A 25,529-nucleotide genomic window follows, 5' to 3' on the forward strand; every position below is an offset into this window, starting at 1 on the left:
ACTATATTTCATTTATAAACCAAATAATTTAAAAATTGTTTATAACTTAGTTCTAGATGTATGTCTTCCAATTTTGATTTCTTTGATGTATAACAATTTGTCCATCTGCTTTTCTATATTTCTGTCTGTTTTTAAAAATCTATCCTACGTTCTATATCTACAATTTTGTCTATTTATCTGTCTGATTATAATTGTATCCATCTATTAATTTCTGTCTGTCTTTTTGTAACTGCGTTTGTAGTTTTAACTGTTGGTGTGTCATGTATGTCAAGCAGTCTACTTATCTTTCATTTGTTTGTTTGTCTGAAGGTGTATCTGTCTGTTTTTGTTTGTATATCTGTAAGAGTGTATGTATGTTTATGTAATGTTTCTCTGTCAGTCTGTTTTGTTTGTCTGCCAATCTGTCTGTTTTGTTATGTTTGTCAGCCAGTCTGTCTTTTTTTGTTATGTTTGTCTAACAGTCTGTCTTTTTTGTTTAGTTTGTCTGCCAATCTGTCTGTTTTTGTTTTGTTTGTCTGCCAATCTGTCTGTTTTGTTATATTTGTCTGCCAGTCTGTCTTTTTTGCTATATTTGTCTGCCAGTCTGTCTTTTTTTGTTATGTTTGTCTAACAATCTTTCTGTTTTTTTTTCTGTATGTTTTTTTTCTATAGCTAATGTTCTTGGTCTGTAAGTATTTCTGTCTGTTTGCTTGTCTGTGAGGTTTCTTTTTTTCTGGAGTCAATCTTTTTTTATTATAATATTACTGCTTCAATCTATGGACCTTTTCTAATCTTGTTTAATGTTTGAATGATTTAATTTTGACTGAGTGTGATAATTCTGAAAATGAAATAAGATCACGCAAGGCAATGATTATCAGTTGCGGATGTAACAAAACCCAGGGGTCTTAGGGGATAAGATATGGAACATAAATTGATATACATCCCTAATGCTGATAACCAAAAGTACCACATATTAAAATTTATGGTTGAAAAGTTTAGACACTGCAACAAATAAGATAACGTTGTTGCACATAATGTAGATATAAAATAAGTTGTTCTTCTAAGTTTATAAATGTCCGTTTGTATGAATTTCTGATTTGTTAAGGTTCGCTTTAAGGGTTGTTAGCATCCTTGTTCTAAACCAAATTAAATTAGGCTGTTGACATTTCAATTAAATTTAATATTTCTCATACAAATAATTTTAAATAAAATTTTAATAATTTACATAAATATATCAATATAATAAATAAGTTACATTTAAAATCATATTTTTCAATTCTAAATTACATATAATATGCATTATAATTTTTAACCCTAGTTTAAAAAGTTATAATAAAAATATTATTTGAGTTTTATAGATAAAGTCATTTTTATCAAAAATGTAGCATGCATTCTAAAATAGATATGACGTTTTAAAGCTTTATTTTTCGAATTTTACTTAAAGTATATTGCTTTTTAAAATTCAATTGTAGTCTGGTTTGGCAGAATTAGCTACATGCAATTCATCTAAACTTTTCTATGATCTAATAAATACAACATCCGTGTTTAACAATTTTTAAAGAAACCAAATTTAGTGGTTTTGAGAAAGTAAAAAAAAAATAAAAACACGTGATTTTTCTATGCAACAAGAAAAATAATAGTTATTTATCGCATCGTACTATAAACAGATTTCCACGGATATAAAAATGTACAATTATATTTAAGATTAAAACCAGTTTTTTTAGCCCCGAGATGCCGAAGGTACGGGCTAGCAAAACTGGTTTTGATATTATGATTGTACTTTTTTATATTGGTAGAAAAATGGATATAATACGATACGAAACATGATTTTTCAGTATGGCTTAGAACCGTTTCTAATCCAGCGGATATTAATCGGTTTCGAATCCATACTAGAAAAAGCTTTGCAGCTCTATAACTCACTAATTCATTATATATAAAAACATATATAAAATCATATAAAAGTTTGGTATACCTAATTACTAAAATAGTTTAAATAAGTAGGCATGTAGTTTTTATAATCGAAATTTTAAATATACAATTTTAGGAATTCCAGTAATATTTTTATTCTCTTTAAAGCCAGGGATAAGGGATGGGAAACGTAGGAAAATATTATTTCAGGCCTATTTCAAGCCTAGGCCTATTTCTAGCCTAATAAACCAGTTTTGGGATAGCGCAGTGGTTCGTATAAAATGCTAATGAAAAAGGATAGCCTGATATCTAGTTGCCGAATGTGTACGCAGTTTCCTGAGTGTTTCCTCATCCTAGCTCAATATTTACTACTAGCTAAAAAAGCTTCAAACTTCAAAAAAAAATCTAAATTCAAAAAATTCAAATTTATAATGTATAAATCGTTTATACATTCAAATTTTGATTTTTTAAGGGAAGTTTGAAGATTTGTAGCTAGTAGTAAATATTGAGCTAGGATGAGAAAACACCCAGGAAACTGCGTACACTTTCGGCAACTAGATATCAGGCTATCTGAAAAAGCTGTGTGTGTGTGTGTAGATAAAGTATAGAATCAAATTCAGGTAGCTAGTTTAAAGTAAAAAACATAACTTTTTATAAACCTATATATTAATGGCTTTTGTTAAAATGAAGTTTATTCTCTCCCAAAATTTTTTATCTTTTACTTTGGTAATTTGAACTGTCAGAAAGCTATCGTTGGGTTTCCCTCAGACAGATTTTAGTTTGTATTATTTGCATTTTTATTAATGAGTAAAAATTTTATTTGAAAATTTCATTGCTAATTAAAATTCAAAATAAATAAATAAATATGCACTTGGGTAACATTCTATCAAGTTCTTTGGATACTATAAAGTAATGATATATCTGTACTGTGTTGTATTGTACAAAAATTAGGGTTAAGGTGTTGATACAATTCCGTACTAAATTTTTAAAATTCAAAATACAACATCTAATTTATAAACTACCAAATGAAAATTCGTAGCTACCTTCTTTCCAAAAAAATAATCCCGTTATTTTTTTTTTCTATATGGCCCTTTTTTAATGTTTAACTCTAAGCAGATTTAATAATTAAACTAATGTGATCTAACACCATTTATATTTATTTTTTCGTAGCAGACGAAATCATTATTTTTTCTAGAATTGCCTGCTTCTAAAATTTCCGCCATCTGTAATTTGGGCTTGTTTTGTATCAACCAATCACCAATTGGCTCCGCCAATTGGTGATTGGTTGATACAAAACAAGCCCAAATCACAGAACACTATTGGTTTAGAGCGGTAGCCAATATGAGCCGTCCGCCAGTAAGGTCATTAAATTAGGCAAATGGTAAAAGTTGCATGATCCCTTTCAAAACCAGGCCGAGACCTAATTTATGGCCAGGTTTCCTATCCCTTATCCCTGCTTTAAAGCACTTTTGTTGAATTTAAAAAAAAATTGAGGACATCCGCTTTTGAAATATTTTTTTTTCTTGTTGTAAAAGTTGTGAAAAAAAATTTTTGCAATTAATGCTTTACTATAAATCACGTTTTGGTAAAAATTTTGATTTTTTTTTCATTCTAATGCCCATTATTAATATAAATAAATATAAATAGCAAGAATGCATTTATCAATAAAACATTGTTCCTAAATTAGGTAATTTTGTCTCAGTTGGACAATTTCTATTAATCGTTGCGAGAAATAAAAAAAAAGTTAGTTTATTAATTTGACCCTCCCACTAGCATGCCTTTGATACCTAGCTCCGCCACCTCCGCCATAAAAATCCGCCGATGGGGCGTAGTAAGGATCTGGCTGGGAGCCGTACACTTGCTGTGGCTGTTGGAAATATCCCTGCTGCTGTGGCGGTTGATTATACCCTTGCTGTGGCGGTTGATTGTATGCCTGCTCTAGCTGTCCCCCATATCCTTGTGGTTGTTGTTGTTGATAGCCAGCAGCAAAGTCTGGTTGTTGGTATCCGTTGAATTGTTGTTGGTCTTGGTGTCCATTATTGAATCCTTCATCACCACCATATACTGATACTAAAAAAAATATTTTAATAATTAATTATAAAAGGAAGCAATAAAGAGAATATTGTTAAATATCTGAAGTATAACGGGTTAGCAAAAAAATTCCAATGTAAAAAATTTAAAGACATTTTTTTAAAGATTTCGTCCGTCATTCTGTCAGTTATGGTACAAAAAAAACATTAAAACATGTAAAATACATAAGAAAGGTTTTGTGATGTTTTCCAAAAATGAATAAATCTATTCTTGATTTATGAACACTGGACATCTGCTCTATAAATCATATTGTCCGTATATTGTGCCTCACTAATGAATGTTGTCAGGGGGGAGGTTACAGTAGCTCATTTATCGGCAATTAAACTGATTATTGGTTAACTTCTGAGCATTCACATTTGGGCGTGCCGCTCAACACACAATTTTTTACCTGAGTTTGGACAAGAGTGTGCAGGTTCAGGTCCATGGTCATGAACATTCTCAAATGGTAAACACTCGTGTTTCTCCTCGGGAACTGGAACATCCTTGTTCAAAAAAGTAATTTGTAAATCCTTATTATTAAGTAAAAGGATCTCTCTGTGTCGGTCTGTCTGTTTGTCTGTCTGTACCAAAGGATATCGCTAACCGCCTCTCATAGGTCCTGTGAAGGTTAATAACTATGAACTATGATGGAGGAGGGAACCACCACCCTCCCATCTGAGTAATCACCAATAGAAAAAAAATCCCCCCCCCTCAAAAAATTGTATTTTTTCTTTTTAAAACTAAAATTAAAAATGAGTGGGGGGGGGCGGAATTCTCGACTAACCCCTAACCCCCCCCCCCCCCCAAAAAAAAAAAATTAGTTTATCGAAAGGGGCCTCTAGGAGCTTAGCCGCTAGTTTTTATAGAAGTATTTATTCAAGTTAGAATTTACCTCTTTCTGAATTTTATAATATCATTAAAGCTTTGTTTTATATAACTTTTTTTAACCAAAATCCTATTACTTCTTTTTAAACCTTTATTGAAATTTCAACCAAACAAACCTTTTTAACTTTTTTACACATCTCTGTTTTGATAGGTACACAAGAAGTCTGAAATAAACATTAATTCATTTTTTAAAATTTTATTTTCTAGTAACAAAGACGACCTTATATCACTTTGTTAGTGCCAGTTATATGTAATTCATAAGTATTCTATCATGGAAAACCCTATCCCCTTTAAGTTTCTGCTGCTTCTCATAAATAACTAACCTAATCTTACTAAAAAATATTAAAAAATAATCTAAAAATGAAAAAAAAGGTTTACCAACATGAAAAAAAGAAAAAGTTCATTAAAGGCAAATTTTAAAGAGAGAATTTTTGTGGTCTAATCCTCAAAAAAATACCTGAGGTGTTTTGTGACAAACTGTTTCTGGATAGCAACTCTCTGAAGGAACCTGGAAATTAAAATAGATGTTTCAAATAACATACACCTCTAGATAATACCTGGTTAATGAATCCAGATGACGGCTGCTTTAAAATAAATAAAATTTGATTTATGACAAAGAAGTAATTGGGAAAAGAGAAAAAGAAAGAACAATTTTGTATGGGCCTTCGAGTTTTGTATTTTGCAAAGAACAAAGATTAGCCCAGAAGAGGGAGAAAGGAAAGGTAGATTTCACTTTTTCTTTTCATCTTCAGAAATCTCAATAAAAAATATACGAATCAAATTCTTCTTATTTTAACTTAAATATAAGAAGTTTTACGGAAGTTTTGAAGTAAAGTAAAATATAAATGTATAATATCCTTGAAATAGTATAGAAAGCTGTGTGAAAGTGTTACATATGCAAAATAGAAAAATGTTCCAGGGGGAGGAAAATATGTATAAAATCTATATTTTCTTGAGCAATAGAATGTTTTATTAATCTATTAAAATGGATTGATTTATAGATGTGCTTCTCAATAGAACAATTGGCTACACTCCTAAAGGCCTCCAGTAGTTTTTACAAGGGCCGTTTTCTGTTGGGAGTGTGGAAGGGTATCCTTACACTAAATGGATGTAAACCTGTTTGGGTTCTACCAGAAGAAACACTGTAAGGTGAAAAGAGCCATATTGATCGAGATGTTAGAAAAATATTTCGGCTCAATAAATACACGGATTTTTTCGATAATACGGTAATCAAAGAAGATAAAGTATAGAATAGAATCCAGGTAGAAGATTCTGCCTGGCTAGCCTAAAGTAAAATTGGAACTTTTGAAAGACCAAAACGGCTACAAGGCTGTTAGTAAATAACACGATTTCAGTAATTATTCAGAAAAAATATTCAAAATAAATTTCTTTTCCAATGATTTACTAAAAGCCATGTAGCCAAGAATCCAGCTTCCTCTTCCCTATTCACAACGGATTAAAAATGAATTTAATGTGCATATTAAGCCTTAAAAAAATAATTATGTAAGAAAATTTACAAAAAAATATTGGTCTCAGTATTTATATTATAAAACTAGGTTGCGCTCTTATGTTTCTTATATTAGATGTTGATACAAATTAAACTTTTCTAGTTTTGTCCAACTAGTCATTGTAATTTGTACTATATCATTATTGTCTTTACTGCGCAAGTCAAAGATTCCTTCAAATTTCCCAGAAATATTTAGGGTTTTCATTTCTATTCCTCCTTATTCTATGACGGTAATACGATGCCATGAATGAAAAAGTTTTACAACATTATAAAAAAAACTATATTTCGAATATTCTTTCTTTTCTTATAACAATTTGAGTTATTTGAAATATCCGCTATATAGTTTTATTTAGTTTTAAAGAATATAATTTTGATCATATTTTGTAAAAATCTTTCATAAGAAATAACCCTTATTTTATTTGATAAACTCATTAGTCATAAAGCCCAAAGTTTATAAACTACAAAAAGTCAACAAATAAAATGAAATACTATATAAATAATAAATTATAAATAATACCTATTATTGTAAGAATTTTTATAAAAAGTCATATCAATAGTCATATTTGATTTAATTAAATCAATATTTCTAAAAAGAAAACATCTATAAGAATCCTTTTATTTAAATAAAATGTTAGATAATTTCACTATTTTTGGAACCATTCCTTTAGAATAAAAACGGGGATCATGGAAAGGAAAACGGTTGGAAAGACATTTATTTGTTAAGAATGCGTGTTAAAAACATTTAGGCCTTAATTCAGGCAAAAAGGCATATTCAAAATTTAAGTATTATGTTATTTAACTGTCCATTTTTTCATACTTTACAGAAAAATGTATAAAATATTTTCCTTTACAGAACATGTAAAATATGTATGTATGAAAACAGGAATATAAGGTAAAATGTAAAAAGCAATTTGCTGCCAAAAACATTAAGCTAAAGTAAAGCAGAACTTTTAAATTGAATTGGTTGAAAAGTTTATATCTAACATTAACACATCCTTGTATCCCTGGTAGGATGAGAACATTTTTAAATGATTTGCTGTGCTCAGCAACTTTCATTTCCAACTTTCAAAATTGATTAATTTATCATTGCTCAATTTATATTTTGATTCAAATAAAATCCCCAAATGTTTTAAGAGGTAAAAGTAAAAAAAAATTGTATAGGTCTGCTACTCTACAATCTAGAACTGTTCTATAGTTTACCTGTTGGCACCTCTGTTCATAGCCATACTGAGTACACATAGTTTTATAAATATGAACACATTTCTCTGTAACTTTGCAGTGCTTCTCATACTTGGTTTTACACTTCTCATCGTACACAGGGTTGCATTCCTACAATAAAATTCATCATATTTTCGCGTTTCGTTGTTTGAGCATCCAGTATGTAATTTAATTTGACTGTTAGTCTGTCATCATCATAATGAAAATAAATATCGAAAGGTAAGAAATATGTCAGAAAGGTTTCGTGATTTTTCTCTCTAATATTCTAGATTTTGCTCTTTAATTTCCTTGTCCGTATTCTACAACTTAAATTTTTATACTTATGGGTGTTCTCATCCTTGTTTTTATCTCTTTTTAGTAGAAGAAATTTATATTGGCATGGTAGTTATGATTACATCTTTATCTGAACCAAAAATATTACTTTCTTATATCTTAAATGCTTACTTTTGCTTTAAATTTATCTGTTTTACCAATTCAAAACTTTGTATACCTGACAAAATCATGCTAGTTATAATACAATTTTATAACTTTATAAATGTTCAAAAATTTTCTAACAATAAAGATTAATTATAAAATTATTGATTGAACTAAATTATCTCTTTCGTATTGATGGAAAAGTTTGGACACTGCTAGTTTGTATATAAAATGCCAACAAATGAGATAATGTGTTATATACAGCAACCTTTTTTTTTCAATTTACATGGGGAAAAAATCGGAGTTTTAGAATATCTTTTAGAGATAGACAAAACTGGCATTGCAGTTCGTAGATTTTTGTGAACAATTGAAGGCTTTAAACTAAAATTAAGTTTATTCATCTAAGAATATGGGATTTTTCTTCAAACAATATAACCTTTGTATAAATGTCCTAACTGTCAAAGTCAAATTCAATATAAAAGCCCGATAATAATGAATAAGCCCTATGGAAAATGTAAGGATGCTTCGCTATCCGTTATAAAGTGTAGGTTGAATATCTCCTTAAAATAAAGGTTTCTAAAGAATCTGCTATTATCATAATACGTAAATTGAATACTTCTCTATTGAAATTTTCTAATAATGACGTTTGATAAACTGCTGTTATCTAAGTAGTATGTTTAAATAAATTATGATTTATCCTAAAAAGCATCTCTATAGCTTAACTATGCAATGACGCAGGATTCGAACCCGAAACCTTCTTTAACATACCTTGAATAACTTTGGCTTGTAGACCGTCACTTGAAACTTTCGACATTTTTGACAATCAATCTCTTTTGCCTAAATAAAGAATATTTTTAATGTTTTCATATTTTTAAAAATCACTAAACCTTTTAAAATAATTGTAAGCCAAAAATATTATTACTCAATCCTAGCCCCGGTGGGCTTAAATCTGCTTAGCATTCCCAACATTAATAAAAAACTTCCTTAAACTAATACGTGATGAAATAAAACAAATTCTGATTACTGTGTCAATCAAAAACAATACAAAACTAAAAGTCTTTTGTAATGTGAAAAAATTTTTTAAAAAAATAGATAAAATTAAAAGTTTACCATTTTTGGAACTTGAACTGGGACCTGTACACATTTGGTTTCATAATGCTCCTAAAAATTCCATAATAATATATTTAAAATTGTAAACTATTTAAAATTAGTCCATAATTAATAGCTCTGTTCGTAAGTTTAGGCATGCTGAAACTGTCCTAAGACTTTTCTAACAATGAGGTTTAATATAGATAGTGTAGAAACCAGTGGCGCATGGTAGAGGAATGTAAAGAGGTGTCAAGACCACCCTAAAATTGAAAAGGTCTCTCTGTCCCTTTTTTCACCCCCTACATATATTCTGTATAGGGTAACTACAATTTTAACGTTACATGATACTAGACCTGGCAACTACAATATTAAAAATATACTAAGGGGTGCTGCCACTTTTACAACTATCAAAAACAAAGCCCCTGTGTTTTTGACAAAAATTGGGTGTGTTTTTGTCAATTTCGTTTTTAGATGTATTTTATACAATATTTACTTCACCTGGTAACATTGTTCTCTATATTCAGTGACACATTTAGGAACATAATATTCTCTGCAAGGGCAACCACAATTGTCGTCTTTAAACAGCTTCCCTATTCCTCCAAATATTTTATCCTAAACAATAATTTAACAATCATTGTAATGAATAATTGGCTATTTTCTTTAAAGTGGCTGCTGAGCACCGAAACTTTCACTCTACCATCTTTTTTTAACATAAATTTAAAAGATGACTACTAGAGTTGACTTTGACAAAAGATTTTTTTGATAAAATATCTTTGGCCTTATATGATGAAGTTGAAATATGCTAAAAACCTGCACATTGATGAGAAATTTTTAAAACTGCCGTGCTAAAGGTTATCTGTTGATTTTTAGAGGCCTGGCGCTAAGCAGCCAGTAGAGATAGAGAGCTGAAATTTTGTACTTGTATTTCTAGGCCCCTAATGTACAGGGAGTAAGGGAGGGGACAATGGATCGAATATTCAATCTTTAGGAGTCTCAGACTTTCGGGACTGGCTTAAAGGGAATGTGCAAGAATTTAGCAGTTTCTGACTGAGTTTGGGGACTTGCGCAAGAAATGCCGTTACTCGCTATGTTAGTTTTGAATATATATAGTTTTGCAGACAGAGAGTAGTTCAAATATAAATACACGGCCCCCCTCCCATACTATATTTCACTCCCTTCATCCCCACCTCCTTTTTAAAAGTAGACAAGAAAGGGAAATGGAGAAGGGAGGTGGGGGAAATATACAGGATAAAAAGGGGCAGGAAGGCGTGCGGGTCATATACTTGCCCATCCAGCTACACGCCTGCCTGCCCCTTTTTTCCGTGTTCACATCACTTGCCCCCAAATCTCTTTTCTCTTTCCCTGTCATCTAAAGAGATCCAGGGAGATATTTCTAGTAATTAATTACAGAATGGTTATGTCAGTCTGTAATACTGGTAATCTTATCTTCAAATGATTGCTTTTTTTCTTGGAACTTTTTTCTTAGTTTATGGTTTTCTAGATTTAATCAACATTCACTTTACAATTTCCACCATATTTTCGGGATTATTCTGGTTTTCATGGCCTTTCTTCAAAAACTCTTAAATTGAATTAATTGCCCATTGTCCCCTCCCTTACTCCCTGCCTAATGTATCTTTTTGTGTCAGTAGAAGAATTATATTCGAAAAAGTGCATTTTGAGTAACAGGTCTAATAAGCACACTTAAAATTTTCTCATAAACGGCCATTTAGGAAATATAAGTAACAAGTAGCCTTAAGTCTAAGGATGTTTTTGTCCTTGTTTAATTGAAAATATAACTGTAAAGTAACAATTAAGGAAGCTTATACATGGTATAATGGCACATATAAACCAAATATTATTCAATATTTTATACAACATAATGAATTTGCTTAAAATATTCCTTAGTAAAAAAAGGAATTTTGATTTTAATTTTGCCTATAAATCAAGAATTATTTCTTCCACAATAGCGTGCCAAAAGAAACTGTTTTAATTTGTAATTTTAATTTGCTGAATAAATATGTAAATTAAACTTTATCATATGTCAGTAATAATCACTTTTCCCTATTGACGTATATAGTCGACGTATGTCTACTTGCGACATATAAATGATAAGTTAGGTATAACAACTCTATGTGGATGCCAAAAAACCATTGAAATTGCATGTTGACAGAATGCTTCTATTTTGTTAGGGAAAACTATTTTATTATTAGGGGGTTATGGTTCTTACTACTTGAGAAAGCTGCCGTGGAAGGTGCTTTAATTTATTCAGGGTTAACAATTTTTCGTGAACAAAATTATTTCAAAACTTACTCTTGGTTTAATAGAAACCGTTCAATAGATTCATTCTTTTAACTTTTTAAATTTATGATCTGCAAAAACAATAACATTTATATGAATAGTAAGAATACAAAATCATAATTGAAAGAAAAAAAAGGATTACAAAACCCTGTCATTTTACATACCACGGCGAAAAACGAAATTATAGTATAGCTTTTATACATATGTAAACGATATTGACAGATATAAAGCCTCATTACAATAGTCCGACCACAAACTACATTGTACCTCAAACGGCAGCCTAGACTTTTATAGTTTACAATTTACAAGGTTCCATGAAAATTGATTGTTTCATGCTTTTCAACACGTTACAATTTAAGCATTAACATACAGGGTGAGTCAGAAAAAACTGAGTTTTTCGATTTTCAGAAACAACTAGAAGGAATACAGAAAAAATAATTATATATCCTTGTTCTCTGTACAAAAGCACATCAAACTTGTAAAAAGTGTTTTTTATTATCTCTAAAAATGTGGCCTCTATGATAGGTGTATGGTGTCAAAAAATGCCTTGTGTGAAAAATGTTGATCAAGAAAAATTTAAATAACTCAATATTTATTTAGAAAAAGGTCTAAGAAAAGTACTTTAATGAGTTTTAAAGGTGAAATGCTTTTTGGTTCCTCACAAAAGCATTTTTAGAATACTGCAATTGTCATTTTTTCATATTTCTTGATTGTGATGCATGTGGTTTAAAAGAATCTTCTATAATAACGTAGCTTATAGTAAAAAGAAAAAAAAACCTTTTTATTTGACAAAAAAATCTCTTAAGATAAAAAAGTTATCAAGGTTTGAATTTTTAAAATAAAAATGCCTTTTAGAAACCCTACCCTATTTGAATGAAGTTATTATAATGGATTATAACACACAAGTATAATTTGTCAAAAGGGGGCGAAGATTTTGGAGATTAAATCCAGTCTTGCACCAAATATAGAGGAAATTCAGGGGGAGGGGGTAGGAATTTAGGTAACAAGATGAAAAATTTCCGGTCATGAGCTGGTTTTCCAGTCATGGAGTATTAAATCTTAACAATAGATTACAACAAAACGTTTGATTTGTAATGTGATAATTTAATTTAAATAAATTGTATTTTTAAGATGTTAAATATTTACAATCTGTTGAATACAAATTGTAATAATCAAAAAATATGTTTGTTTATATTTTTAGAATGGTAGACATTTTTTATTATTCATAAATCTACCTAAAAAGTACAAAATAATGGCCGAAAAAGTCATCACACACACTTTTTGAAATCTTTATGCTCTAAAAAGCGCCGTGGTTTTCAGAGATATTCAAAAACACCTTTTCTAAGTTTAATGTGTATTTTTATAGAGAACAAGAACCTATAATTGTTTTTCCATATTCCTACTGGTTGTATCAGAAAATCGGAAAACTCAGTTTTTTCTGACTCACCCTGTATAGTATTTTAAATTTTATACATTTTTTGATAGAAACAAATAATAAAAAAAACACTTTAAAAGATTTTAATTGTTACTTTAAGCATCTAGAATTGTATTATATAAAATAGTAAGCTTTTTTCTGAAGCTAAAGCTCTCGCTAATAGCTGAACCGTTATGGTTCTCCTTTGTGGTGAAGCTTCTTATAGGTCTAGGAAGGTTTTTAATTATTTTGGGGGACGGTATCTTCACCTTCCCAATAAAAGATGACCTTCCTTCGCCCCCCCCCCCCCCCCCAAAAAAAAATATTAATTTCAATTTCTTGCAGATTCTAAAAATTCGCCCCTTTAGTGTTCGGCCCAAGAGAGGTTAAGGTATTTGACCTATCAAATTACTTCTAAGCTTTTCATCTTGAAGGGAGAGTCTGTCTAACTGTTTACGAGATCCTACTTAATAACAAATTATCATACTACTTTTTTATATCTAAGAGTAACTGCTTGCTTGAATAGCATAGTGTTACTTAACGTTTGATTTTTATCCACTATATATACTTACTAGCGGTTTCGCCCCTAGCCTCTAGAAAGTCCCTTTCCTAGGCTCTTATATAGAAACGTTCTTAAAACTATATTATCAAAAACCTATCTACTTTTTAAATTTGCTTATAGATAGATATCATCATACTTGTATTAAACCTACCTTAAAGCCAAGAATTTTTTCAAAGAAATCTTCCGAGCTGGCCGGGCGAGGTATACTAGCACACACTAAAAACACCAACAAAACCTAAATAAAATCAAGGATGATGACACACAGTGGTCCTCAAGGCAAAAGAAGTTTGACAAAACCTACCATAAAAACGGACTATATGGCCATCAAATATACACATTGGAGGGCCAGGAACTGATTTTCTTAAAATCATAGCTGTTCCTTCTTGGGGTTTATTCCATTTAAAAGTTAACAGACCAAATTCCCTAAAAGATCAAGGTTGTTTGTCGCGATTTTGTTGCTTTGGATTCAAACCTTTATAACTTTGGCTGTATGAAAGACTCATGAAAGCTAAACCTACCATTGGAAAGCCTATTGAATGACAATTTCAGACATAGCTTTAAATTTTTTGTAGCTTTCTTACTTTTTGCTCTACAAGGAAAATTGTAACCAAAGGGAGAAAATTTATTGATAAATCTATTCTCAGAAAGGCTTTCACTAGGGTATTTTGATATAAATTTTTCAGGATTTTTCTTATGTTCAGTGATTCTTTTGATGACAAATGCAAAAAATACACTTTCATACATTTACATTGGTATATTTGCATTTTTTCTACCTTGAGCCAAAAATTTTTTATAAAAATTATAAGTTGGTGTATATTTTTTTGTCCAAAATTCTACATAAATTTCAGGAATAAATATTAAGAACCATCAATTGCTACATTTTACATGTGTAGTTTTAAATTTCCTATATTTATGGTTGTGTAGGAGACTCAAAAATGCTAAACCTACCATTGTAAAGCATGTTGAACACTCTATCCAAATAAATCTACGACTTTAAAAAAATTGACTTAAAAGGCTTGCACAGGATTTATGTTAGGTGTAATAAATTTCACCAAAAATGTTTTCTTTCCTACAAAATTTGGAGTAGAAGGGAGGTTACAAAGCAGTAATAGTTATCACATGTCCTGTTTCAACACCAATCTATGGAGGGGGTGTGCCCCCCCCCCCCCCAAAAAAAATGATACAGGGCTTAGGTGCCCCCCCCTTTCCCCCCCTACAAAGGGAGGGGGGTAACATTTTGATAGTTGAAAATAATGCAAAATTTAAAAAAATAATTTTTTTCAAAAATCAACAAGATATAACATTGGGCTCGGGAACGAAGTAGAGGTTGGAAACAACAATATGATGTTTGGCTTAGAAACCGCTAAAGGACTAGTCAGGCAGATGATTCTGAATTCCCGCAGACCAGCAAAAATTTGCACCTGGAATGTTTGGACAATGTTTCAGTCAGGCCAGAAAGAAAACATTTGCTGAGAAATGCTTAAAGCCAGGGTTGATATCCTGGCTACCGAATCAAGGTGGACAAATAATGGAGAGTTTAAACATCATTCTGGCTTGAAAATACTTTACTCAGGCCATATGAATGAGAATCTAGGACATAAGCAAGGGGTGGCTCTTATGCTGACCAAGCAAGCAGAGCAGGCCATGATCAGTTACCAACCCCATGGTCCAAGAATCATGGAGGCTTACTTCAAATCCTCAGATATAAACATCAATCTGAGAATTATAGTAGCATATGCTCTTACAGAACAAGCAGATACAGAGGTCAAAAACGAATTTTATGACCAGCTTGACTCTGTGTTTAAGAATGGTCATAAAGAAAAGGACCTGACCATGCTCCTAGGAGATTTCAATGCTCAAGAGGGGAGTAATAATGAGAATTTAGAAGAAGTCATGGGCAAATATGGCCTAGGCTTAAGTAATGGCAAGGAAAATGACAATGGTGATAGACTTGTAAGTTTTTGTACTGAAAACAAACTTGTCATTGGTGGAACCATCTTTAAACACAAGAAGATTCATACTGCCACCTGGAGATCACCAGATCAAAGAACCTTTAAACAGATAGATCACATCTGTATATCTAGATGTATAAAAGGTTCTCTCCTTGATGTCAGGGTTGAAAGAGGACCATTCAGACTATTATTTTCTATCTTCTAAAGTTCGGCTTAGATTTAAAAAGCAGGACTCAAACCCTAACCCCAGGAAGAAATATAATTTAACAACCCTTCAAAACTCTGAAAAACTACAAGAGTTTAAGCTCACTCAAAAGAACAGATTTGAATTGTTGACTCTTCAAGAGGAAGATGGAGTTGAAGATATTGGGCAAAGTATCAAAAAAGTTTATAATGATACTAGCCAAGAATAATTAGGTTTCAAAAAGGCTAACCAAAAGCCGTGGATCACTAAAAGATCCATTGATCTCATGGATCAAAGAAGAGATGTAAGACAAAAGACACTTTCTAGAAACTTTCCAGAAGATAAAGACCTGTATAAGATGCTCAGCAGGGAAATCCAAAGAAGTGTCAGAATTGACAAAAAAGAACACTTGGAAAACCTTGCTATGCGAGCAGAAAATGCTGCTAATCAAAATAGAATGAAAGATGTCTATGAGATTACTAAGAGCATTGCAGGTAAAGTACACAAATCAGGATCACACATCAGGGACAAGGATGGTTCACTCCTTAAAACTGATGAAGATATTCCAAATAGATGGGCAGAGCACTTCACTGAACTGCTAAATCTTCCAGTTCTAGAGGAAGAAACTGAGATTCCACCCTCAGATGCACTTGACATTGACTGTCAAGCGCTAAATCTATTGGAAATCAAAGAGGCTATTAAAAATTTGAAAAATAACAAGGCCACTGGACCTGATAACATACCAGCTGAGGTCATAAAAGCAGACATAGTTACGTCAGCTGAGGCATTCCTACCTTTGATCACAAAGATATAGAATGATGAGTTATGCCCAGAGGACTGGAAGAATGGACATATCTCATTATTAGCCAAAAAAGGACACTTGACCCAATGTGGAAACTACAGAGGGATAATGCTTCTTTCAGTACCTGGCCATATCCTTAGTAAGATTCTTCTTAATAGAATAAAGAAAAAGGTTAATGAAAAGCTAAGACCTAATCAGGCTGGATTTAGACTAAACCGTTCCAATATTGATCAGGTAACCTCTCTAAGAATCATCATAGAGCAATCCAAGGAATGGAACTCTGAGCTCTTTGTAAACTTCATTGACTACAAAAAAGCATTTGATTCTTTAGACATAAGATCTCTCTGGAAAATCTGCCAACACTATGGCATTCCAGAAAAGATAATCAATATCATTAAAGCTATCTTTCATAAAGGAGGTGGAAATGTAATGTATAAAGGTAAACTATCAACCTTTTTTGAGATTGTAACAGGTGTCAGACAAGGATGCCTTCTTTCTCCCTTCCTTTTCCTCCTTGCCATTGACTGGATCATGAAGAACTGTGAAAGTAATGATGGCATTTGCTGGGAGCTATTTGGCAATCCAAAATATTTAGGAGTTTTGGACTTTGCTGATGATATTGCTTTGTTAACAAGCAATAGAAGTCAAATGCAAAGAAGGACTAACATGATCGCTGAAACTTCCAAGAAAATTGGACTAGAAATTAATGTTCCTAAAACCAAAATACTCAAATTAAATGCAAATTCCCAAGGACCAATTACTATTGGAGACCAAATTCTTGAGGATGTAGATTGTTTTGAGTATCTTGGAAGTAAAATTGATGAAGCTGGAGGCACTTTAACAGATGTTAAAGCTAGAATTAACAAATCTAGGACGCCTTTGCCAGCCTGAACAAAATTTGGAATTCCAACAACATCTCCATAAAGACCAAGTTAAGATATTCTCTCTGTTTTGCTGTATGGGGCTGAAACTTGGTTCCTAAACACAGCAGTGGTCTCCAAGCTACAGACATATATCAATAAACGTCTCAGGAGAATCCACTAGATCTTTTGACCAAATAAGATCACTAATGCTGAGCTTCTAGAGCGCAGTGACATGTCAGACATTAAACTGACAATAAAACAGAGGAAATGGTGATGATTGGGGCACACACTAAGGAAAGGGCATGATGATAAATCCAGGCCTTGACTTGGAACCCCCAAATAGGAAAGAGGAAACCAGGTAGACCAAAAACAACTTGGAGGAGGGAACACTTAAAGGGAGTGTAAAGGTAAAAATTTCTCATCATATTATCAAATCTTAACATTTTCTAAGCACCTTTCAATAAACTGATCAACTAAAAACGTCGTATTAACAAAATATCAAGGATTTAAGCCTTGATTTTTTAGTATTTTGGGAGGGAAAACTGGAAAAACAGGGAAAATCTGAACTTTTTTCTTTATTAAAATGTTTGTAGGGATATTTAACACATATATTTTAAACTATTTACTTACTGTTAAGCATTTATTTTATGCAGGGTTTCGGATCCGCATTGATTTTTTGCGGATCCGGATCCAGATCCTCAAAATTTGGTCAGTGCGGATCCGGATGCGGATCCAGATCCTACCGGATCCTGTTCCGGATCCTTGACAATATAAATAAAATCACCAAACCTTTCAAAAATATTTATTCTTTAATTCGAAGTCAAAAATACTTTTAATTTTCAAGTCTGACCCTAAACCTTAAAGATTGGCTCTCATCAAGAGAATGTCTGAGATTGTATATAAATTTAGGTAGATTTTTCCCTTTTTTCTGCATTTTTTTGAGTCCAAGGATCCGGATCCGCATTTTTTTGCGGATCCGGATCCTTGGACTCGAAAATATGCGGATCCTTGCGGATCCGGATTCAGATCCGGATCCGAAACCCTGATTTTATGATATAAAATTGGTAATTTATGCTGTAATAACGTAGAAATTAAGTAATAAAGATTTATTTTAAGTTCGTATTATTGACAAAAAAATACCTTACTGTTTACAAAGGGTTGAATCTCAGAGATTATTTGAAGTGATAATATCCTTTTTTATTGTGTTGGACTATAAACAACCCACTTTGGAGAATTAGTTTACACTTTTATCAGACTGTTTATAAAGAAATATTGCATCTTTATTATTTACAAATTTTGTAATTAAAGGTGGGCGAGAGATGGGCCATCTAAAGTTAATTTGATACTAAAAAAAACCAGTTTCTAGCTTTGTTATTGTATTTGGTTTTCAATAAAAAATATTGCTTATTTTATCAATTTCTAAGTAACTATACATTGGTTTAAAGCAAGGATTATGTTAAAAGTTAGCTTAACCGTTAGGAAAAATCAAGAACTATGTGAAAGAGTTTAATTTTAGCTATAATGGGAGAAAAAAAGAATTTAATGCACATTTTATATAATAAGTAAAATTTCTTCCTTTCCCTGTACCTTATAATAATCGTTGGAAAAAGCCGTTTCTTAACCAAACAAAAGCACATTTTGCTCTATCTGTGAGATATTATGAATGAGATAATGTTAAGATTTGATATTAAGATGAGAAAAATTTACGTTTACAGTCCCTTTAAGTGAACTAAAAGATTTAAAAATTCTATCTTTCAGCATTGCCTCAAAACGTGCCCAAACAAAGGAAGATTGGAGAACCATTGTGCATGGCCTAAGTTCTGCCGAGAACTAAGAGGCAATGATGATGACACTTCATGCACTTTTTACACCCCCCCCCCTCTCCCCCAACTGTGAATTATTCCCCATAGATATGGGATAGGGGAGGGGGTCCAGAGGGGGGGTATATTATATCTTGTTGAGTTTTGAAAAAAATATTTTTTTAAATTTTTAAATTTTGCATTATTTTCAACTATCAAAATGTTACCCCCCTCCCTTTTTAGGGGGGGAAAGGGGGGGGGTGCACCTAAGCCCTGCACCATTTTTTTTGGGGGGGGGGGCACACCCCCTCCATAGATTGGTGTTGAAACAGGACATGTGATAACTATTACTGCTTTGTAACTTCCCTTCTACTCCAAATTTTGTAGGAAAGAAAACATTTTTGGTGAAATTTATTACACCTAACATAAATCCTGTGCAAGCCTTTTAAGTAAATTTTTTTTTTAAAGTCGTAGATTTATTTGGATAGAGTGTTCAACAAGCTTTACAATGGTAGGTTTAGCATTTTTGAGGCTCCTACACAACCATAAATATAGGAAATTTAAAACTACACATGTAAAATGTGGCAATTGATGGTTCTTAATATTTATTCCTGAAATTTATGTACAATTTTGGACAAAAAAATATACACCAACTTATAATTTTTATAAAAAATTTTTGGCACAAGGTAGAAAAAATGCAAATATACCAAATTAAATGTATGAAAGTGTATCTTTTGCATTTGTCATCAAAAGAATCACTGAACATAAGAAAAATCCTGAAAAATTTATATCAAAATACCCTAGTGAAAGCCTTTCTGAGAATAGATTTATCAAAAAATTTTCTACCTTTGGTTACAATTTTCCTTGTAGAGCAAAAAGTAAGAAAGCTACAAAATATTTAAAGCTATGATGAAATTGTCATTCAATAGGCTTTCCAATGGTAGGTTTAGCTTTCATGAGTCTTTCATACAGCCAAAGTTATAAAGGTTTGAATCCAAAGCAACAAAATCGCGACAAACAACCTTGATTTTTTAGGAAATTAGGTCTGTTAACTTTAAAATGAAATAAACCCCAAGAAGGAACAGCTATGATTTTAAGAAAATCAGTTCTTGGCCCTCCAATGTGTATATTTGATGGCCATATAGTCCGTTTTTATGGTAGGTTTTGTCAAACTTCTTTTGCCTTGAGGACCACTGTGGACATTTTTAAAGCTGAGCTCTAAATAAGTCTTTTTCTTTCCATGCTCAAAAGCCATATGGGGCTCTGTATAATTCCCTACTGAATCTAACCTAACCTCTGGCGATTGGATGATTGCCATATACTTCACTAGCGGCTACGCCCCTAGAGGCCTCTAGTGGCACTTTAAATGTTTTTTTTATATTTGAGATATGTCTCTGTTGCGTTTGACGTTTATGTTTGCGTTGAACTCTCTTTCTAAAATCGAGAACATAAAATTTTTTTCGATTTTTTGTGATTTCTCTTGGGAGGGTGGTGGTACCCTCAACCAAAATAGTTCAAAACCTTTCCGGGACATATGAGAATCTACCCTGTTAAGGAGAACCCGATCGGTTCAGCGGTTAGCGAGATCCTTCGGTACAGACACACAGACAGACAAACATCATGTTACTTTAGTATAAGGATAAATACAATTTTTATGTCTTTTCATTAGTTAATTAGTAATGTAATCCAGGGATAAGACAATGGCCGATAAATTGATATACACTCCCAATGTTGATATTCAAAATTACCCCTTCTTTATATTACAATTAGTGGTTGAAACGTTTGGACGCTCATCTTAATGAACCAACCAAACAAAATTCACTAAAAGTCCCCAAAGTTGTAAAGCCAACAAATAAGAAAAAACTATCATAAAACTTTGGGGACTAGTGTAATAAACTGCCAATGTCCCCTCCCTCCCTGAAAGTAATCACAACTTTAAACTTTTCATAATCAGTTCTTATTCAGAAACTTTTTAAACATCGCAATTTTTTCTTCAGTAGATTATTAAAGTTTTATACATTATGGTACAATTATCAAAATTCAAAATCATTATAATTTCTACGTTGGAAATGGCTTATGAATCATTCAATTTAATGAGTTCTTTTTAGTTATAGTACTTTTTTTAATTAGTTGCTTCAATGCTTTTACCCCATAGATATTTTAAAGCCGAGCTGAAGAGTAAAACCAATTTGGTCCAGTAATTTCTGAGATATTTAGCTTCAGACAAAGAAATATCACTACTTTAAAATAAAGCAGCTACAACACTATTAGTTTGCTATTATGAAACTCGTTTATTGGTCAGTTTGTTCATCCAGTCATAGGGGAGGGGATGTGTTAAAGGGGATGAAAGGGAGGAATCGTTAATTTAGCCCATTTAATGTGTTGATATTGTCGACATTTAATATCCAAATTGGATGCTAACATTTTATAATGTTTAATTCACTGCTTGAGCTCTAGAAAAATTCATTTAATAATTAATCACTAGATATAAAAATATTCACTTTTAACAGTTATAAATCTATCTCAACCATAACATTTATAAATTAGTAACTACTGATGCTTCATAACGAAATATATTTCAAAGAAAAAAATCTTCATTATCAATCGCATCTCTTGTAGAAGTGAATCAAGCAATATTAGCTTGGTCGTTTAAAAATATTCACAGAGAAAATAAATTGATTTACAACCCTTTCTTTCACAAAGTTTAAGAAATAATTCTCTGGAAGATTAATTTATTTTCCATTGTCTTATCCCTGAATTGAATTTGTCACTGTTATAGAATATTAATTTGTTACCTTCCTGGCTGACAGCTTCATCTTGAATGAAATATTTCAAACCAACTTCTACCCATTTAAAATAATGTTTGCATTGCTTCAATTCAACCCTCAATATACATTTGTGGGGGCGGGGGGCATATTCTTGGTGGAGCCTTAGGTGGGTGTGCTTCTTAAGTAGTAAGGATCATTTTAAAAGCAAATAAAATGTTTTCGAGTTAATTTGAAAAAATATATTTCATTTTTATCTGAAAAAGTATTAGTTTTTGATCATTTATGTTACGTTGCACTTATGTTCGAATGGTCAACCTATAAGTAAATCTTTTAAAAGAAATATTTATTTATAAACTTTCTCATCTAATAAATTTGCTTTGCTGTTTTGCCTAAAGCCCTAAAATTACGCTTCTAAGGTGGCTTATGCAAATATACTTGAAATAAAATCACTGACAATATTAATTCAAAAGAAAATATCTCAATATCCCATTAGATCAAAGAAAGCCTCCTTGAATTGTATATAGAGAGGTTAAACAAGTGCAATACCCTGTGCGTGTAAAATACTATGTTAATAGAAAAAGTTGTCTATTAAAATAAACACCTGAAATTTTTATTAAAGATTTCCTGTATCAATGAGCAGAGTATGTATATAATTTATTTGGTCTGTCGGTCTATCGGTCATGAATCAAAAGATATAAATGCTTATTTTTTATAAAGGGTCCAGTTATATTCTGAGTTATTTCCTATTATCTTTCTTTCGATTTTTTTCACATAAAATGAATATCATCTCTATAATTCATTATGTACGTTTGTCCATTAATGATTTTTGGTGTGCTTCGCTTCTTATAAATGTAGTCATTCTTGCTATATTACTTAGAATACTTAATGATGATCAGTTAATTGATAAGATAATTATTAGCTTTGAAAAGAGGGTCCATCTTACTTTTAAAGATATGTCATGACTATTTGCTCGGACACTCTGATTTCTGAAGAAGCCAATGATATAAAAAGAATTTCTTTATTTCTTCTAAATTTATTCACAAAAACAAAAATTTACAGAGGAGCAAAACCTTTTTTCTTAATTATTTTAATAAAATTTTTGTGGAAAGCTTGATAAACTTTGTCAAGGCCCAGCTGTTGGACACAGGATTGGAGACAACAAGAAAGCTGGAGAACCTAAAGCTGGACAGAGGTGGCTGGCGCAATTTCATCCATGATTCATGGAAACAAGATCCGCCTTAAGTCAAGTCAAGTAAGTCAAAGCTTGATCTTAAGAATATGCAATCTAGTAAGCAAAAAGTGATGGTTTAAATGCATGCTAAGCTATGAAACCACCGAACAGTCCTTTATTAACAGCGTATACAAAAAGAAAGTAGTTAATTGCAAGTGCGTAGAAGTCAGAAGCTTGTTCTTCTTATATACAGTACAGACATTTACTAATTACAGAGTAGCTGCGCTCAACTTCAATCTGTGTGTACTATAAACATGTCCAAAACCACTAAGAGCTATGTTGAAAGCTTCTCTAAAAAGCATCAACTAATCAGTTGAACATTTTTAAAGAGTAAAACAATTTCTTAAATCAAACTGGAGATTCTATTATCTAAAAAAATATTAAATCCACATTTTGAATGCGGTTAGACTGCGGTTGTGGATTGTTAGTAAAAAAATTTATAGTGCAGCTCAGCTGTCGAAGTTACTGGCATCTGCAGATTTGGTTTCTGCTGTTGAATTGGCAATTTTGAAATTTGCAGTTGCAGTTGTTACGGCTGTTACATCTTGCTGTTAGTGTATTAACGCAGTTGGCGAGCCTTGGATAAAAACTCCTGAAAAATTACAAATAAATATAAAATTGACACATTTTTAACAATTGATGATATTGGATTAGAATGACTGTCATATATCTTTGTTGCGAGGAAAATTATAGAATGTTTGCATAGTAAATAAATTCAAATACTCAAAATTTCTTCGCTACTGCATCATGGGATTTAAAGAAAATCAGTTTGTTAAAATTTTGCAATATGTCCGTTTGTCTGTTAAAACATTTTTATCTTGTTCTGATAATTACATGTAAAAGTAATAAATTTTGGTTTGATAAAAAGTCAAAGCAATATGTAATTCAAATTATTTATGATTGAATCATGTCAATTGTTTTAACAATATTAATAATTTATATGTAATTGTACAGCATCTTTATTAGTTTCCTACTCCCTCGCTGATTTTGGAATTTTTATTGCTTCCCTATTTACAAAGTCCTGTTGATGTAAGTCTAAATATTTGGCCAACTTATTTAAATTGATCTTTTGCGTCATACCAAAGACTTTATAAATGTTAGCTACTTGCTTTGTTTGGCACGACACATTAAAAAGTGTGAGTAAGGGAATGGCTTAGCCCTTAATTCATGCCCAGCTCATTACCATACAAAGTGAGGATCTCCTGAAAAGTATAGTTGTCTGCTATGTACTGTATCTAGGTATGAGATGAAAAAAAATCGTCTTAGTTGACAAGTTGAATGTTCACTAGTCCAAGAGTAACTTCTACATAGGACATAACCGTATATGCGATGCCCTATTCCTGCGGGACTACCCTATAGAAACTATCCTAACCTAACCTAAGGTAAGAAAGAAACCTATTAACCCTTAACGGTCAGGGGGGGGCCTTGAACGCCCCCCCCCCTCCGGTTTTTTCTATCTCATTTTCTGTGTGTGAAAGATAAAGAGCCCAAACTGCATGACTTTTTAAGTATGGGTATGACACATAACTGAGAGTTTGAATTTTTTGAATATCTCAATCCTGGCGGGCACAGGATGCCAGCAAACTAAACCCTCCCCTTTTTTTACTTTCTTTTGGATTAAGGTGAGGGAGTGGCAAAATTTCATGTGCTTGAATAGGCACTTTTATGCAACAACAAAAAAGTCGCTTAAGCTCCACAAATTTTGACTCATTTGCCATTTCTTTTATTCGTGGAAGTAAATGAAGGTGTGACTACTTTCTTTGTCAAATTTCTTTTAAGTGATATTTATACTATAAAAAGTCTCTTCAGTAAATGCAAAGAAATTATATTGTTGAATCAATTATTACATAAATATTACATGATTTATCAAATCTTTTATTTCATACTGGCATTATTTTTCTCAAAATTTTATTGAAATTAAACAAACATTGAACGTTTTAAGATATTGAAATGTTTTCGAGCTTTCTTACAGATACCACCCAGGTATCTTAAGGGATAATTCTCCCTTCCCAAAATTATGATAAACTAAATTAGACCTTCTTGACATTTTTTGACTTTTATCTTTTACTCTTATGTACTTATTTAATGCAGTAAATTCTATATTTTTGTTAAGCAAATTATGTTTATTGCTTTGATCCTGTCAATAATTAAATATAAAATCATTTTTTTGAATATGACACAGCCTTCCCAATGACTTAAAATGTAAATTTTAAAACACGGACGAATGTCTGATATTAGGGAAGCTTTTAATACACTTTTATCTAATTTAATGACATATCATCAAGATATGTCGTGTATTCTTCTGGAATTTTTAATTGAAAGGTTTTATGAAGAAAGTTGTCGACAAGAAGATATTTTGCTAAAGGGTTTAGTATTATTTATTTAATCACTAGATATATTACGCAACGATTGCTTAACCAAACACGTCACACGAAGAACTTCTCAATAAATATCATAAGACATATATTTTATCACAAGCTGAAATAAAAAGGCTGAAGTATAAATGTCAACTACCAAAGTTAAGACTGTCAAAAGGTGGTTACAATTTTTGGAGTGTCCTTGCAAAATAGTTAAACTTTAAACTTG

The 25,529-nt window shown here is 31.7% G+C and overlaps 2 protein-coding genes across 2 annotated transcripts in view; both read right to left on the minus strand.

The window, feature by feature from the left end:
- uzip (beta-pore-forming protein unzipped) overlaps positions 1-21,599 on the minus strand; it is a 265,056-nt gene extending 243,457 nt beyond the window's left edge. The window contains exon 1 of the mRNA XM_080158155.1: positions 21,554-21,599. The gene's annotated coding sequence lies outside the window, so the exon portion shown is untranslated. The remainder of the gene's footprint in view (positions 1-21,553) is intronic.
- LOC145315471 (uncharacterized) lies at positions 3,401-21,760 on the minus strand. The gene is made up of 10 exons (XM_080155453.1): positions 21,740-21,760; positions 13,496-13,579; positions 9,569-9,682; positions 9,092-9,142; positions 8,750-8,818; positions 7,550-7,678; positions 5,300-5,350; positions 4,959-5,006; positions 4,367-4,460; positions 3,401-3,957 (listed from the first exon to the last, which is right to left on the minus strand). The coding sequence occupies exons 1-10, from the start codon at positions 21,758-21,760 to the stop codon at positions 3,632-3,634; spliced, it is 987 nt and encodes a 328-aa protein (XP_080011579.1). The 3' UTR covers positions 3,401-3,631.
- Positions 21,761-25,529: the final 3,769 nt, after the last annotated feature.

The sequence above is a fragment of the Acartia tonsa genome, chromosome 4 (assembly GCF_053477335.1).
Source record: "Acartia tonsa isolate MP-2025a chromosome 4, ASM5347733v1, whole genome shotgun sequence".
Lineage (NCBI taxonomy): Eukaryota > Metazoa > Arthropoda > Copepoda > Calanoida > Acartiidae > Acartia > Acartia tonsa.